Source organism: Ceratotherium simum, chromosome 39 (assembly GCF_057802395.1).
Source record: "Ceratotherium simum simum isolate JZ-2026a chromosome 39, ASM5780239v1, whole genome shotgun sequence".
Classification (NCBI taxonomy): domain Eukaryota; kingdom Metazoa; phylum Chordata; class Mammalia; order Perissodactyla; family Rhinocerotidae; genus Ceratotherium; species Ceratotherium simum.
In genome coordinates, this window is record NC_141938.1 from 12783627 (window position 1) to 12802116 (window position 18490).

The following is an 18490-nucleotide window of genomic DNA, read 5'->3' on the forward strand; positions in this document are numbered from 1 at the left end:
CCCACACCGGGCCCTTTATTTGACGGATGCGAACACTTGCTGGGGCAATAGCATCAGCCCAGGATCAGGGTGGCTCGCTCCCAGGAAAGAACCTCATTGAGCCTCTGCGGTTTTATCTTTAATGCATCGTTTTACAGGACATAGGCGATGGAATTTGGTATCTCACACCAGCAGTGTCAACGATTTCAAATAATGACGTTTTTATTGAAACGCACGCACGAGATAAACAGAGTCCTGGGAGCATCTGCTCAGAGAAAATGGGGGCTCAGAAGGGGGCGACCACCGACGGAGACGCCAGACAAGCCAGCCTGCTGGCAGGGGACAGAGGTGTCTGCAGGCGGAGGGGACGCCAACGCCTCTTAAGGGCCGGTGCACCAACGCACCAACGCACCGCTTCTCCAGCCGTGCTGAGGCCGCGTCCCACATACAGCAACTAGAAGGATGTGCAGCTATGACATACAACTATCTACTGGGGCTCTGGGGGACATAAAAAAAAAAGGAGGAGGATTGGCAATAGATGTTAGCTCAGAGCCGGTCCTCCTCAGCAAAAAGAGGAGGATTAGCATGGATGTTAGCTCAGGGCTGATCTTCCCCACAAAAAAAAAAAAAAAAAAAGGGCCGGGAGAGGGTGGATGCACGCTGGGCTCTGCAGCCAGCTCGCAGCCTGCCCCCGAGGTGTGCCGGCACCTTCCCACGGGAACCGGGGACAGGGCAGCATCCGGAAGGTCCCGCCCAGCTTCACAGGGACTGGGAGCTGACTGCACAGGCCGCCAGCCCACTTCCATTAAGGAACAGACTTTCCACGGCAAGTAGTGCGGAGCCCACAATGAAACGCTGAACTGGAGGCATCTGACCCCAGCCCCTGTTTAGTTCAGGCCCGAGAATTGTTTTTATGATGTAACAGGACTGAAAATGCCAAGTCACGTGTGTGCTCGTTTCTGATGTCTATTTTAAACCTGGGGGGCCCTGCACGGGTGAGGTTTTGAAGGCAGGTGCTGAGCGACGGAGCATCCCGTTGGAGCTGAGACAGGTCTTCCGCAGCCAGCACAGGCGAGACCGATTTGCAGGCACACAGTGCTGATGAGTGCTCAGTGCCGTTTGTCACACAGCCCCCAGCCCCCCTTGGAGAACTGGCCTGAATTTCTGCTCGTAAAACCACCAGGAGGGGCTCCTGTGGTGCCTCAGCGCCAAGCCCCTCCTCCAGCAGCATCCATGCCCGAGCAGGGGCATGGCCCCGATTTCTTTCTGTGGAAACAGGATGCTGGAACAGGGGAGAACAAGCACGGGTGTGTGGAGAGCACCAGGGTGTCTGAAGGGACAGGGGCTGTGGCTCGAGAGAAAGGTCGTGGACCCCTTCTGTCTGAGCGGGGAGGAATCAGACAGGCCCACATCAGGCCCCCGACACACACCAGCAGGTGCCTGGGACACGGGGTCGAGCTGGTTTGGGCCCGGGGGAGTGGCTAGAGTGCGGGCCTCTCTGTGCGCTGAGAGCAGCCGGGACATCTTCAATGTGGGAGGTTCTGGGTCTGTTCCAGTGACTTCCAACAGCTTGGATATGATTGAATTCTTCATCACCCACGCCCACAGAACCTCGTGAGGACACGTGTGGGCAGCTGAGGCCCCTGGCGACCAGAAGGACAGGCTGAGGGCTCTCCCTGCCCCCGCCGGGGGCGGCGCTGGGCATCCCTGACTTGCCTTCTTAACTACGGGACCAGCTCTGGGGAGCACAAGGGTTAAACTGTCTTTACAACCAGGCCCCGTGTCCACCTGGGGTCCCAGCTCCCACGTGTAAGACCACCTGGGTCTCAGCCCACTGCCCAGCAGGCAGAGGCCACGGGCACTCGGGGTCACCCCCAGGTCTCCCCAGGCCCCGGCGCTTCGGGCAGGGCTAAGGTCAGACACAGGAAGTCTGCTCAGCTCGTCGTCGGGCGGAGAAGCAGACAGACCAAGGCACCGGGAACTGCGGGAGAGCCACGAGTGGGTCCATCCTGGCACCATGGCCGCTGGGGTCTGTCCTGCGCCTGCCCCTCCATCGAAGGGCGGGAGGGCACCCTTCTCCCACCGCTGGGCCAGCCCGAGGGAAGCACACCCATGGGCAGATTGTTAAGCAAAGCTAGCGAAGGCCCCCTCTCCTCTCAGATCTGCAGGCATCTCCCTTTCTGGAGCCAACAACAACCTGGCTACCACGAGAGATTCACCATGGAAACCAGACCTGCAAACAGACCCGAGTGCCTGACGGCTTCTGCATCGGGAAGGGGCCCCGTGTTGGCCACAGACCCCACAGCTCAAGTGCTAATGCAAACACTGCCGGGTGGGGGACCTCGAGACGGAAATGAATGCCCAGCGATGACATTTCCAACAGAAGAACTGAGAGCTCCTTAGCATGGTGGCAGGGAAGAACGCCGGCTCCTCGCCTGGCGCCCCAGCCTGGAAGCTTCCTTGGCTCCTGCGGCCCGCCAGCGAAAATCCTGCAATCTCACGAGCAGCAAGCCAGCACGTTACCATTCCAACTCTAAAGTGCCCACTTTCAACAAAACACTCTAAAATGAAGGGCCATCTGCTCCTGCCAGACCCAGCCGGCGGGGCTGTGCGACAGGCCGGCGCTGCCTGCGGCCACGAGTGGCAGACAGACAGGAGAGGGGCACACCCCGCGGGGTGGCAGGGCCAGACCGGGCCCCTCCCACGTAGCGCATCCTCCTGGCCAGAGGAGTCCTCCTGGAATTCGGCCTCCAGCAGAGTGACCCCGAGCTCTGGAACCTTCCAGTCTCCCACTCCTGGCGGCCCGCCCGCCCTCCAGCTGGGCTCCTCCACGCCTGCTCACCCCCTCCCCCGCAGGCCTGGCGGGTGGGCCCACACTGAGCTCCCGTCCTGACGGATGGCGTCTGGCCTGGCGTGGGTCACACCAGGCGCAGCGTGCACTCCGTCAGGGCTGGGCTGACCCGTCTCCTTCCGCAGCCTCAAACCACCTTCGTTCAGCACTCACGCGGTGACAAAGCTCACCCACCCCTGTCCCCTCTCCTCCTGGGCACGTCGGACTACACTTCCCAGCATCCCTTGCTGTAGGTGTGACCACGTGACCTGGCGCTGGCCAGTGAGATGTGGGCAGAAGCCACAGGCGTTGCCTCCTGTGCCTGTGTGGCCCACCAAAGCTTCCGGAACACTCCCTCCCTTTGCTCAATGGGGACACCCACACCCAGGTGACCTGGAAGCCACGTGTAGAGGCTGGCAGAGCCGCCGTGGGCCTGGTCCCCTTCCTGCGGCGTCTCCTCTCCCACAGGAACCTGCCAGCTGCCACGTCAGCTCAGCGGGGGGCCACTCAATCATTTCAGGGGCTCCCTAAGAAAATGGTCCTTTCTCTCCCAGCCTTCGAGTTCGGGACACCTTGCCAACTGGGACGCACCCTGTCCCCAAGGCTGAGCGACTGCCCGCCCACGCGCTCCCAGAAGCCGCCGTGGGCATCGGTGAAGGAGGCGGCATGGGACTGCGGGCGAGAATCGCGGAGTCGCTCCGAGCACGGCCTGGCACACGGTGAGCATCGCGGACGCGGCCACTGCTCTCGCTATTGGCCGTCACGGCATCATGGACGGTAACGACTTCTTTCACGAGCAGCAGGTGACAAGATGACACGTCGTCTGCAGCAGCCCCAAACTGGAAGCCACCCAAATGTCCACCACCGGGGGAACGGAGGAACAGATGGAAGGACAGTCACACAACAGCCACGAAGATGAACATGCTACAGCCACACGTCACAGCGATGAGTGCAAGGCACAAACGAGTCCATCTGTGTGGAGCTCGGATCCGGCCAACACTCGACCACATCACCCAGGGACACAGACACACGCAGAAAAACGACGCGGAGCCACGAGCACGTCAGAGGCAGGAGCACAGTGCTCAGCTCTGGGTGGGGAGGGGATGGAGGGTGGGGCGACATTTCCCGACATTGTGGGGGTGACACAGGGGTCGACTGCAGAGCCATTAATAAACTACATGATTTTTTTTGGTATAAACATATTTTGCACACTTTTCTGTACTACATTATGTTTCAATTGTAAAAAAATTTGACAAAAAAGGGAACGTGCCGTGACAGGCAAGTTCCCAGATGCTCCCAAGACTCCGGGCCCTGGGGCTCAGACACCTGCTCTCAGTTACTCAAACATTCCTCTCGGCGCTGCTGTCAGGGGTTTTTGCTGTTATAATGAAGGTCTCAAATCAGGAGACCCTAAAATAGGGAGGTTACCCTGGGTGGGCCTGACCTAAGCAGGCGCGCCCTTAAGATGAGGCCCTTCCTCAAGTCAGAGGAGCCATGTATGAGGGGGTCCCCGATGCTGGCCTGAAGATAGGAGGGGACACATGGCAAGGCCTGAGTGACTTCTACATGCTGACGGCAGCCCTGGCTGGCAGCCGGTGAGGACGGCGGGACCTCACTCCCACCACCACAAGGAACTGAATTCTGCAAACAACCCGGATGAGCCTGGGAGCAGACCTTCCCCTGGGCTCCCGGATAAGGGCCCAGCCCGCTGACACCCCGAGATTTCAGCCTCTGAGACCTGGAACCGAGGACCCAGCTGGCCTGTCCTCAGTCCTGACCTGTGGAGCTGGGAGCCCCGAGTCTGTGCTGCTGTGTCACGCGGCTCAGAAAATCAAAGCCGCCCCAGCTCGGGGGAAGGAGAAAAGAGAGAGATTGAAAACATCCGACAGAAGCACACCAGCACGCTGACATCTGCCCAATTCGGGTCCTGGGCAGAAGGCTGTTCTGTTAATTATTCCCTTCCCCTTCTGACGTCTGAAGTATTCCAACAAGAAGGCAAAGCGCAGCTCAAAGACGACAGCGTGGAAAGCGGAAGGAGGGACGTCACGGCAGGGACACCTGACCGGCACCTCTGACAGGGACCACGGTCTACGTCAGCAGGGACAAGGCACGTTGGCGGCAGGACCCTGAGATGACGGGGTGAGGAGGGTCTTCCTCCTGGAACCCGCCACCCAGCCCAGGAGAAAACCCCAGACAAACCCCAACTGGGGGGCTTTCTACAACGCCCTGCCCGGTCCTCCCCAAAACCGCCAAGGTCACAGAGAGAGGAAGGTCTGAGAACCCGTCCAGCCCATGTGGGGTCCTAGGGCAGAAAGGGACATTAGGGAGAAACTGAGGTGACCTGAGCAAAGGATGGACCGTAGTTAGTAAGGACGCACCACATCGGCTCACTCACTGGGACGGACGTCCCAGCCAAACAGAAGTGGATAATAGGAGCCTGGCTGTGGGGTCTGGGGGCACTCTCTGCACTATCCTCTCAGTTTTCCTGTAAATCGAAAACAGGTTGTAAAATATAGTCTTGTTAAAAAACCAAGAGAGTATGCCACCAAAGCAGTGCACACACAGACAAGCCCGTGACAACATCAAAGGAACAAGGAAACGCCCCCTAGCGGATGGTGTGCACCCTGCGCGCCCCTCTCTCCATCACGGGCCCCCCCGCCCTGCTCACCAAGAAGCCAATTTCCAGACTCTGGGCTGCCATGCCGCCCGGTGGGCCAGGCTCCTGGCAAGGTGACAGAGCGTCTGGAATATCACGAGACCCCCACGCAGTCTCCTCGGCTTTGGAGGGCAGCGCATGGAGAGACTCATCCTCAGCAGACGGCCGCCCTTCCCCGCTCAGCGCCACGTCAGAGCAACTCTGCACCCTGAGCAGACACCACTGTGTCTGTGCCTCCAGCCGCCGCCAGGCTCAGCAGCCAGCCGTGGGGACAGATCTCCCCAAGTGGGAGCCCTGGGCGAGCGCCCCCAAACGCGCTGGGTCCCGGGTGCCCCCAATCCGCCCCACACGTGTCCCCCGTGACACGACCACCGGCTTCGAGTGACAGCATCAGGCTGTGAGTTTCACGCGGGTGAGGCCGGCAGGAGGCGAGTCAGACAAATGGGATGGGCTGAGTCAACCATGGTGCTGTCCCCCGCACAGGACTCTCTGGGACCGCCGTCATCACAGCCACCGTGTAATCAATGACACGACCCTGCTCTCAGTGGGACACCTGCCACGCCAGCGTGAGACCCGCGGTCGCTCCAGCCCCAGAACTAACGTTCGGACGCCCAGACCAGCTTTCCATGTCAGAGTGACTGCACGATCCCAACAAGCAGACAGCCAGGCCGGGGACATCGGGGACGACAGCGCTGTCCTGACAAGAGGGGACCGAGGGCGGGATAAGAAGGGCAGGGGTGACACGGCTGTCCTTCCCATAAGACCCTGCGAGCGCAGGCCCTCCCGGCCGTGGTGCAAACCCCTTACCCCAGCTCTGCGCCATGGTCACAGTGCCAGGCTCTGGGGCGCACGGCCACAGAGCCCAACAGGAAATGAGTGCCCTGCCTGGCTCTTAGTGGCCACGTGGGTAAGTGGGCTCTCGGTCACCTCAAGCCACGCCAGGTCTCCCGTCTTCTGGGTACCGTCCCAGGGGACCCTGGAGGCCAGACTCACTCACGACCTGTCCGTGTGAGGGGAGATGTCCTTCCTCTGACAGACGCACACACACGCGCACACTCGCACACATGCACACACACGCACACACTAACACACGCTCCAGGGTGACCTGTCTGACCGGGGCCGAAAGCATTCCAGGATGTGGGACTTGCAGTTCTGACGCGGGAAAGTCACAGCGATCCGCCCAGCACAGACGCGGGCCTGGGAAGGAGGCAGGGGGTACAGGGGTCAGCACAGATGGAAGAACGGACAACCAGCTGGGATGCCGCGGCCGCGGTCACCATGGAAAGAGGAGATTCTGGACAGGTGACCAAGAAAGCGATCCCCAACTGCTGGTGGCCCTGAGCATCATGTGAGCTCAGAGGCAGGCAGCAGAGGCCAACCCAGAAGCCACGGGCCTCAGGTGGTCCCGCTCGCCACTCTGGGGCCGCACTTGACCGTTTGGGACGACAGCCGTCTTCTCTCTGCAGAGAGGTTCCTTCTGCAGAGGGGACCACGCCCGTCCCCACCCACCACGACCTGCCCCCGTGGCCGGCCACTCTGCTCGAGGAAGAAGCCACCAGGGCCTTCCAGAGCGCCGCGAGCCCCAGCAAGCTGACTCGGATCCCGCATGGGCCGCCCAGCCGCCTTATTCGCCATCTTTCACTCCACAGGGGTCCCGACACCTCTCCACTCCGTGGCAATCTGCTCAGGAGGAGGAGTTCCTGCTTCAACACACTCTCTCTGCTGCTGTATCTCTGTCACCTGAGCTTAGGACCTGGGGCAGAGAACAGAGGAGCCACTGGTTTCCCGGCGTGTTAACGAGGGACCAGTCCAGCCGCCGCCCACCTCCCGGTGGGCCTTTCCGTCTGAGCTCCCCAGGCACCGGCCACACCAGCTCTGTCCCCAGATGCCAGGCGGGGGCGACAGGAGGAGAACGGGGGAGCAGGGAGCGCATCCACCTCGCCCGCACCTTGTCCCGGTGACAGGGCGCCGCGTGGGACGCTGAGTTATTGAAGCCCATCTGTGAGGCTGTCAGGCTCCTACCAATCTCATTCCCGATCAGCGCGGGCCAGCTCTCCCTGCCACCCCTCCCTGCCACCACGGGGCCTTCGGGATCGGCCAGAGCACGGCAGCAGAGGGGAGCCGTCTGTCACTGGAGGAGGGGCCGAGCCTGAGTCAGGGAGGGGCCCCTGCTGCCCGCTGCACGGGGCTCTCGGAGCCGTGAAGTCGCGCGTGGCCAGCATAGACCCAGACCAGGTGCTGGCCCTCTCCACCACGGGCCTGGGGCTGCGCCTGGGCCGCTTACGTGGCTTCATCACCCACCCAGGCTGCCATCCACCCCATGGGGACAAAGCTGAGGCCCTCATGGGGCGGGCGGGCACTGTGGTCCAGCAGCGCCACCTGCAGCCAGACACGGGAGCCAGCTCTGGACCGCCAGGGAGGAGGGGGGAAGGGGAGGGAGGGGGGAGGGGGGACGGAGAAAGGAGGAGGGAGGGGGAGGGAGGAGGAGAGAGGAGGGAGGGAGGAGGGGGGAGGGAGGGGGAGGGTGGAAGGAGGGGGAGGGAGGGGGAGGGGGGAGAGAGGGAGGCGCCTGCCCCCCGAGGCTCCCTGGGAGGGATTAATCACCGCCCACAGGGGGTGCACCCGGGAAGTGAGTCATGCTGCCTGGGGCCTGCAGGGGGGTCCTCAAGGACCAGGTGGATGGGCAGCCAGCTGAGGGTCAAGGGAGCAGCCCAGCGGCCCCCTCCCCAAAAAGAGCCTTGCTCTGCCTCCCTGGGCAACAGACCCACCAAACAGGGCCCAGGGCGTCCAGCCTGTCGCCCCAGCCACAGCCCAAGAGCAGGTACCACGGGAGCCGGTGGCACCTGCACACGCAGTGCGCTTCCCTCCTTGCGGTCCGTGGCAAGGAACACTTGTCCTCAAGTGCACGTGTGCACACACTTATGCACGCATGCACAACCACACACGCACACAACCCCACGTGCTCACGTAACACTTGTGCACATGCACGTGTACGCACACGAGTGCACACGCACGTGCTCCTGCACACACCCACACATGCACACGTAACACTTGTTCACACGTGTACACACACGCACACATACACTCATGCACTTGCTCTCACACACACACCCCCACACATGCACACGTAACACTCGTGCACGTGCACACGCGCATACACGCACGTGCTCTCATGCACGCACACCTCCAGAGCACCAAGCGCAGGCAGAGAGGCTGTGCCCCTGGGAGGCCAGTTTCCCTGGCAGAGGGGAAAGGCCACCCCATCCCTCTCCTGTGACCCTCCCCTGAGCGAAAATGCCAGAGAAAACTCCAGGAGCAGCTGAATCAAAGGGAGAAATTCTCTGTGCCCCCCGCCCCCACTGTGCTAGGCTTCCTGAAGGTCAGGGGTGGGCGGGGCTCTGGGGTAATCTCCTGGGCTCTCTGGCCCTCCCACCGCGCCCCCTCCAGGACCCTGCACAGCAGGATCCCCTCATCGCACCCAGGACCCTCCACGAGTTGGGGGGGCGGGCTTGCACCCTTTACAGGATCACAATCAGCAAGACCCTCGCCCCTGCCCCCTTGACACCTGCAACTGGGAGACGTGTCCCAGGAAACTGGGGCTGGAGGGCAGGAGGGGCCGGGGTAGCCACGAGGAAACCACCAGAGACAGAACTCGGGAGTCCAGAGGGAGTCTGGGAGGCCAGAAGGGGGAGGGACCCTCCACATCCCCGTTCCTTCAGCTGGAGCACACCCGCTGTGGCCTCAGCCGAGCCCTCACCCGGACGGGCTTTCTCCCACCAGAAGCATCTACAACAGAGCGGCAAAAACAAGCGACCGGGCAGCCCTGCCTGCACCCAGGCCGTCACCTGCCAGCCGCCAGGGGAGGCCTCGGCAGCCCGACGACAGCCAGTGTCCCGCTGCAGGCGGGCAGGACACGCCACAGGGCCCCCTCCCGGGGCGGGGGGCAGCGCCGGAACCACGGCAGCCACGCTCCTCGCTTCCTCGGGAGGCACAGCTCAACCCGGGGGGACGGGGCTGACCAGGACCCTGGGCTCTCCTGTGGGCCCGTGGAAGCAGCAGGAGGCCGGGAGGGAAGGCGCAGCGTGGGGCGGGACTGCTGCACACGCCGTGTTTAGCGTGACATCTGAAGCTGAAACGCCACAGGTGAGTGTGGCACACACGTCGGTTACACTTCCTGAGGACATGCCGTCCGCTGGCCCGTGAGCTAAGGAGGCCTGGGACCACAGGGGCGGGACCCGGTGGCAGATTGCCGAAGAGCGGCCCTGGGACGGGCTGTGGGGATGTCACCTCCGCTAAGCCACCCCCACCTGCAGGATCTAGGAGGGCCCTGCTTGGGGGCAGGCGTCCAGCCCAGGACGGCAGGGTCGAGGGGGCATGGCCCTCTGCACGCCGGGCCCCCAGGCTGCCCCACCACCCAGGCACTGCCCTGCACAGGAGCCCACGCCCGTGCCCACCCCCACCCCTATGTCCCCTCCCGCCCGCCCTCGTGGCCTCACTGACCATTGGGCCGCGGGAAGGCCGGCCGGGGGCAGGCTACGAGTGCCGGGTCTATTTTAAACCCCGTCTCAGGAGGGATGTGAAGCACTCAGACGCTTCAGATGCTCTCAGCCTGGCTGCCCGAGAGCACAGATCACACCGCCTTTCCAGACGACCCACGCCGTCATCGACACCAGGCTGCTTGCGTCACTCGGACACACAAATCACACTACCCAGAAGCGACAGACCCAGAAGGACTTCATAAAACGCTGTAAACCTGAGTGCCTCGATGCTTAAAAAAGAGTGCTACCAAAATACTCCAGAATGGTTGCAATTAAGCCAGTGTCAAGGTGGGAGGAGCCGTATGATGAGAGATACAGACGTGTGAGCTGATCTCCCGAGAGCGGCCCCTCCCCCGGGCGGGGGGCACCCGCTCCCGGGGGGCGCTGAGCCCAGCGACGAGAGCGCACCTCACCGCCCCCTGAGGGCTGGTGTCCCTGTCGGCCCCAAGAGGGAGCACGGCCTGGAGGACTCCACACAACATAAACCTCAGCGCACCAGGGCCAGAGAGGTTAAAGGTCAGCGTGTCCCAGCACCCAGGTCTCCTGACGGTCACTGAGCCATCTCTGTGCCAGGCCCTGCTGGGGCCAGGGGTCCTGCCCTCACGGGGTCCACGGTCTGGCGGGAAGGCACACATGGTAACATGTGGTCGCCTGGCCAATCCCCGCTCTGTAGGACGGGTGTGGGGTGCTATGCCTACATCTGGGGCCCCACCCGGTCCTGGGGAGAGAGCGGGCAGGGCGCCCAGCACGACGACTGGGAAGCCCCTTCCCACGGCCACACTCGGTCAGCGTGAGGGAACCCCACGCACAATCCCACCCCCTCCAGGACCAGAAATCAAGACCAAGGTCAAGGTGCCTTCCGGAATGTTCTTCCCTCAGAGGAAACGCCACTGTGTCCAGCGCCGGCCCTGCTGACTGCTCCCCTAGCGCTCTCGGGAACCGGGCTGTGGGGAAGGGGTGCACACCAGGGGACACGGGTGCAGTGTGGCACAGCAGGGGCAGAGGGGCTGTCCCCAGGGGGCGACGCCTGGAGAACCCTGAGCACTGGCGACAGGCGTCGGTCCTGCCCCATCACCAGGGGGCTGCTGCCCTCACGTCCCCAGGGTGCCCGCCCACGCACGGCTCTCGGGACCTTCTATGTGCGTCACCTCCCTCGAAGCCAGTCCTGCCGCCTTCCAACCCTTCTCTGTGGACCCCCTCTCGGCCCGGCGGGCCTCCTCGCTGGGCTCCCTGACGCCACGTCCCAAGTCAGCCCTGCCCTGGGCGCCCTCGCCACCGCCACGGGCACGCCCCCGAGGACACGCTCTGTCCCGGGTCACCCGTCCTCGCACACGGCCGCGTCTGAACGCTCACCCTGCCCGCGCCCGGCACCTGCCCGGACTCAGCAGACGCGTCTTTCTTTCTCTCTCCTCCTTTTTTTGTTTTTAAGGAAAAGGTGGATTTTCTCCCTTAAGATGCTTCTGGCTGGCAGACCCCGAGCAGAACCAGGACGGAGCAGAGCCTTGCAGAGACGTCCCACCACCTGCCCCGGCGGTCCTCACCCCCCTGCCCCTTCCCGGGGCCTCGGGGACGCGCACTGCCCACGTGTCAGGACTCTAAGAGGATGGAGAACCGGGGACATGTCCACGGGGCGCGGGGAGCCGCTGGCCAGCCAGGGGAAGGGCGGGAGCGCCACCTAGCGGCTCTCGGGGGAGCTGCCGGGGAGCGGCCTTAGAGGACACTCACCGGGAGACGGGGCAGCTGTCCTCCAGGCCACCGCCCCACCCCACAGGGCACCCTCCAGGCCGGCGAGCAGGGCCCACACACACACTCACGTACACACACATACGCTCACACACATACACTTACAGGCAAACACACACACACTCACACACACACACATATACATTCATGCACACACTCACGCACGCAGGCACACCCAGCCCGTGGAGCTCCGTCGGCACTCGGCCCGCACGGCCCAGGGAGCGCCCCCGCCACAGCCTGTGCCACCAGGCACCGCCCTCCCACCCTCCGGCCCACAGCGCGGGCCCCTCTTCCTGGGCCTGGACTGGGCCTCCGTGGAGTCACAGTCTGGCCTCGCCACGGAGAGAGGAGGGGAGGGGACGGGGGGCTGCCATCACGGGGAGCCCCTAGGCAACACGGAGACCACCCGCTGCTCAGGACCACCTCACGGGCGTGAGACTCAGCATCTGTGAAACGGTCATCACCAACCCCAGCCATCTCTCTCCAAATCTATCCCGAAAGGCAAATACCTCCCAGCCTAGAGGTGTCCATGAGCAAGCGCTGATGCAAAGCCACCGAACGTCACAGGAGAGACATGGATGGAAAACGGAAGCCCGTGGAATTGTGACGGGACCCCAGCAAACACACAAGGCAGCACAACCAGACCAGAGAGCCTGGGGCCAGTGGAGCAACAGCCCTAAGATGTCCCATCCTGGTCCAGGGCCCTGTGGACATGTCACCTCACACGGGAAAGGGACTTTGCAGGCGGGATTAAGTAAAGCCCCTGAGATGGGGATGACCCTGGATCCCCGGGGCCCAGTGTCACCACAGGGTCCTCGTCAGAGGGAGGAGGAGGGTGAGAGGCAGAGAGAGACGGGAGACGCTGCGCTGCGGGCTGTGCAGATGGAGGAAGGGGCCCCGAGCCCAGGACGCGGCGCCTCTAGAAGCTGGAAAAGGCAGGAGAAGGTTCTCCCCCGGAGCCTCCGGAGGACCAGCCCTGCCCCGACCTGGACTTTAGTTCAATGGGACTGATTTTGGACTTCTGACCCCAGAACCATCAGAGAACAAATGTGTGCTGCGTGAAGCCCCTGGGCTTGTGGTCACGTTCCAGCAGCTCTGGGAAACAAATACAGCCCCCCACGTTCGTCCCCAGTGCTTCCCCATCCTTCCCCACCCGTGTGAGCAGGGCCCGCTGCCAGAGAGCAGGGTGGGAGCTCCCCTCTGTCCACACCAGAGGTGGGGGGGCCATACAGCTGAGGCAGGACAGGCCCCCTCCTGGCTCCCGGCCCTCTGCTCAGCGAGTCAGCAAAGGGCTCCAGGAGGTCCCGGCGTCTTGCAGGGGTGGGGGTGGCCCCCTCTCCGCACCTGGGGCACAGTCTCACCGCTCAGGGGTCAGCTCTCAGCTGGGACACCAAGCAAGGGGCACCTTGGCCAGAGTCCGCCTGGGCCCCCCGCCCCCATACACACAGGAGCTGGCTCACCGGCTGAGCTCCTGAGCGCCACAGCCTGCTCCCCGGGCTCCCGCTTCCCCTCCAGCCCCTCTGAGCTGCGACAGAACCTTCCAGGACGGGGGAGAGGCAGGGAGCTGCAAACCCCGGGCCCAGAAGTCTCAGAACGAGGGCAGCCTGAGCAGAAGGCAGCTCTGCGTGCGCTCAGCAGAGGCTGGGTGTGCGGTGGGTCTCAACTCAGAGATTCCAGAACACGGGGGCTCACAGAGGGAGGGCCGGCACACCCACCCCAGCCCTCCACCTGCAGACCAGGGGGACCCCCAGAGAGTGGAGGCCTGGCACTAACCCCACCCCAAACCTGGAGGCCCAGAGGGAGGCGACGGGGGCTCAGTGCTCAAAGCCACCCACCCCCCAGGTCCGCAGCCCCCGGGAGTCCCCGGCACAGCGGCCTTGACCTGACTCGGCTGCGGGCGGTGCAGCAGGAAGCCAGGCCAGCCCCCGCACAGACGGAGGCTCTCTGGGGGAACCACAGCTCTGGGGGTTGGGAAGCTCATTTCCGGGGGGCGTGCACCCCCTCACCCCCAAACCTTGTGGGTACACCGAGGCTGCCTCTGAAGCCAGCCCCTCCCGACAGCCAGGCCACAGCCCAGCCATGACCCGGAGAGGCACTCAGAAGGCGCCCCCACCCGTGTGCCCAGACGAGCCGACCCAGCCCCTCCCCGTGGCCCCGCCGGCCGACACTCACCAGGACTTGGGCTCCCCGAAGTGCAGGTAGTTGATGCTGTAGAGGTCCATGTCCTCCGTGTGCCAGGCGAAGGTGGTCTTCCACATGCCGAAGTACAGGTAGGGGGTGTTGACGCCCTCGATGATGGTGCCGCACTCCCGCTCCACCATGTCCAGGATGGTCCGCAGGTTCCCGATGTTCCACTGGGCCACGTCCTGCAGGGGGCCAGCACACGGTCAGGGGCCGGCCGGCCCGGGCACCCCCCCTGGCCACCCCCAGACGCTGGTGGGAGGACGGGAAGGCCGGCGGCCAGCCCTGAGCCTGCTCACTTCGGGGCCTCGCCCACCCCCGCGCCTGAAACCCACCCCGGGCGGCTCACACCCTGCAGACGTGCCCCCCCCCAAGCCCACAAGCCTCAGCAGGGCCGCCTCTGGATTCCACGCTGAGCTGTGAGTTAATCACGGGCGGTGAGACCACGCTGCGGAGGCCGCGGTTTGGTCATGGGTAATGAACGTGCCTCGTAGTCAATGACACGGAAGGAGGAAGACGATCACCGAGCGGGGCCAGCCCAGCACCTTCCCACGGAGGACATGCGGACGGCACTCAGAACCAGGCAAACGAGGCTGGAATCCCCACCCGCCAGACCCATCCACTCCGAATGCCACCAGCAAACAAACCCGCTCACGTCACGAGAGCTCATGAAATACGCGTCAGTTAACTCCAGGCCCTGGAGAACCCTCCAAGCCTGCTGAGACGAGGGTGAATGTCAGCGTTCTCTTGGCCCAGAGCCACCCAGTGCCACCCCTGCCCGTCCACATCCAGGCCCTTGACCTGGCAGGACCAGCGGGTGGTCTCTGGAAGGCGAGCCCTGGTGGGAGACCAGAGCACAGTGTGGGGGCAGCGATCAGACCCCTCATTATGAGGATGAGAAGCCCAAGGTCGGGGGCCACCAGAAACACATCACCTCCCTAACGCTGGGTCCGATTCACCGCACTGTCCAGTCCCCACGTCCACAACACGGCTACAGGGGGGACTCAGGGCCTAGTCTGAGCTGGGCAATAATTCATTTTGTGACAAGGTAAGTGGTTTCTCTGCTCTAGGCCTCAGTTTCCCCATCTGTAGAAGGAGACTGCTGCACTAGGTCAGACACGGCCTCGGCCTCGGCCCGCAGAGCCTGCACGGGGCCATCACCACAACCGACCGCAGGCAGCACACAAGAGCAAACCCAGAGGCTCCCACTGGACCAGGCTCCAATTTCTGAATTTTTATTTAAAAATAATAATGCAGAGTCCTCCAAAGAATGACAAGACAAGCTATAGACTAGGAAAAAATCTTCACAAAAAACACATCTGATAAAGGACCGTTGGCCAAAATATTCAACGAACTCTTAAAACTCAACAATAAGAAAACAAACAACCTGTTTAACCAATAGGCCAAAGATTCGAACAGACATGTCATCAAAGAAGATACACAGATGGCAAACGAGCACATCAAAAGATGATCCATATCATATGTCACCAGGAAAAGGTATATCAAAACCATGATGAGACACTAGTCCACACCCACTAGGACGGCTAGAATCAGAAAGGCAGAGAAGAACAAGTGTAGGCGAGGAGATGTGGAGACCCCAGAACCGCCACACACGGCTGGTGAGGATGTAAAATGGTGCAGCTGCTGTGGAAACAAGCAATCTGGCAGTTCCCCAAAATTTAAACACAGAGCTACCATGTGACTCACAATTCCACCGAGGTGTCTACCCAAGAGAAACGAAAGCACGTGTCCACGCAAAGACTTGTACACACGTGTCCACAGCAGCATGATTCACAACGGCCAGAAGTGGAAACAATTCAAATGTCCATCTACTGAAGAATGGATACACACAACGTGGTCCATCCATGCAGTGGAATATTATACAGCCATGAAGAGGCGTGAGGCCCTGACACAGCCACACTGTGGACGGACCCTGAACACACGACGCTCAGTGAGAGAACCAGACACAGAAGGACACACAGTGTGTGAGTCCATTGGTGTGAAATGTCCAGAACAGGCACATCCACAGACAGAAAGTGGGTTTGTGGTTGTCAGGAGCTGGGGAGGGGATGGGGAGAGACTGCTAACAGGTCCGGGGTTGTTTTTTTGGGTGATGAAAATGTTCTAAAATTGACTGTGGTGATGGCTGCATAACTCTGTGAATACACTAAAAACCATTGAATTATATGCCTTAAATGGGTGAACTGCTCCGTGCGTGAATGGTATCTCAGTGATGCTTTAAAAAATTTTTAAAAGAGGGGGCCGGCCTGGTGCATAGTGGTTAAGTTCACACACTCCACTTCTGCGGCCCAGGGTTTGCAGGTTCAAATCCTGGGCACAGACCAACACGGCACTCATCAAACCATGCTGTGGCAGTGTCCCACATATAAAATAGAGGAAGATGGGCACGGGTGTTAGCTCAGCAACAATCTTCCTCACCAAGAAAAAAAAAAAAAGAGGAGGATTAGCAACAGATGTTAGCTCAGGGCCAATCTTCCTCAGCAAAAATAATAAATAAATTAAATTAACTTAAAAAATTTTAAAAAGGGGCCAGCCCTTTTTAAAGTGGCATAGTGGTTGAGTTTGGTGCGCTCTGCTTTGGTGGTCCAGGTTTGTGGGTTCGGATCCCAGGTGCAGACCTACGCACTGCTCATCAAGCCATGCTGAGGCAGCGTCCCACATACAAAATACAGGAAGACTGGCACAGATGTTAGCTCAGGGCCAATCTTCCTCAGCAAAAAAAAAAAGAAAAAGAAAAGAAACAGTAAACCAGATGATCAACACAGACACGACCCACCCAGCACTGACTTCCTACATCTCTGTGTGGACGGTAATGGATCCTGTGACAAGCAGGCATCCACACGCATCTTCAGAGCACGTGACCTTCAGCTCTGCCCTCCAGTCAGCTGTCGGGGTCCAATCCCCTTCCTACGAGTCACGACTCATCAACCGGGTAGCAGGGCTGCAAGCTGGGGCCCGGCTGACGGGAGGGGGCCCTGAGCTCCGAGATCAAATTATTGCGTCCAAACCGCGGCCGAGGCAGGAGTGCGGGTGGCCAGGACGGCAGGGCACACAGGCTGGGGCCACCCACCAGGCGGCCTGGATCCCGACGCCAGAGCCGGACTGGACACAGAGGGCAGGACGGGGCGAGGCTCCCAGCCGCTAAGACGCAGCGTCCGCACCTGAAGTGGGGAGAAGAATCTGGATGCTGCTGGGACTGACCGTCTCAACGGGAAGGGTGGCGTCTGAAGCACAGAGGCCCCGGCTACGGAGGCCCGAGGAACCGCTCCGCGTTCTCAGGATCAGACGCCGCGAGGGACACGCCCCGCTGTGCTCCTGCCCCAGCGGCTCCAGGAGGAGCCACGAGCAGGGACGAAACCGGAGGAGCAGGAGGTCCGGGCCTCTGCGGCCCGACGTGGGACGGGGAGCTGGCCCCTCGCTGGGCCGGGAGGCCCTGGCACAGGCAGGGACGCGGGGAGAGTGGCAGGGCCAGCACCCAGAGGCAGCACCAGGACCAGCAGCCACCAGCCAGGTGGCCGGGCCCCGGGAACCCCAGGGGACACAGCCCTGCCAACCCGCCACCGGGACTTCCGCACGGCCCAGGGCAAGCTGGCTCGTGGCACCAAAATACACTTCTGTGACCAAGACTCCCGATAAACGGGGCGACCGCTCCCAGCCTCTGGGAGGAGCAGGGCCGCGGATGGGCGAGCCCCGCGAGCCAAGGGGAGCCGGGGCGGGAGCGTCGGGACACACGGCCGTCTCAGCGGGCGTGTTAAACGTGTGCAGCCGGGCCGCAGCGTGCGCCAACAGGGGCCTCCGGGGCCCCGACCTCCCCGTGCCTGAGGGGGTGCATCTTTGCTCCCAGGGAACAAGGCCTGGCTGCACGGTCTCAGCAAGCAGGCCATCGCTTGGGGTCAAGGCCAAGTGGACAAGCTCGGGGTCCCGGGGAGAAGCCAAGCCTCCTGGGCCAGGACACCCTCGCCTGAGGACTGCCGTGCACCCACGCACCCATTTTACTGATGGGGAAACCGAGGCCCAGGGAAGAGGAAACTGGGCCCAGGGCAAACTCGGTTCCCGACCTTCAGGGGCGAGGGCGTCTCCCTCGGGTTCTCAGGCGAGCTCACTTCCAGCCTGGCATGTATCTTCCACATAACAAACTAACGCCCTCGGGGCCACGAGAGGACCAAACGGCCACACAGCAGAGCCAGCCCTTAGTCGATGGGCTCCGCCAGGCTGGGCGACTGAAATGCTGGCTGGCGACTCCTGCTGGGCCCCCCGCGGCGGCCACGTCTTTCCAACACATTTGGGGAACACAAGCCACCACCTGTTTTCACGGCTCCTCTTCTGGGTGTCCCGGAGGGCCCGACCCCTCTCAGGAGGGGCCTCATTCCCCGAGACCCGGGCCAGGGGCGCCCTAGTGGCTCTCCCAGGAGCACCGGCTGGGTGGACAAAGAGAGTGTTCTGGTAAGAGATGACCTTCAGAGGGACGACGCAGGAGAGGGAGCACTGTGGGGGCAGAGGGGCCTCCCCAGGGAGTGGAGGGGCCAGATGTTAGCCTAGGGT

At 62.3% G+C, this 18490-nt stretch overlaps 1 protein-coding gene across 5 annotated transcripts in view; it reads right to left on the reverse strand.

Annotated features, from left to right (window-relative positions):
• Positions 1-18490, reverse strand: part of KDM4B (lysine demethylase 4B) — a 137092-nt gene that overhangs the window by 67472 nt on the left and 51130 nt on the right. For all 5 annotated transcript variants that reach the window (XM_087425684.1, XM_087425680.1, XM_087425682.1 and 2 more), the window contains one exon: positions 13919-14112. In XM_087425684.1, coding sequence (XP_087281810.1) covers positions 13919-14112 — 194 coding nt within the window. The remainder of the gene's footprint in view (positions 1-13918; positions 14113-18490) is intronic.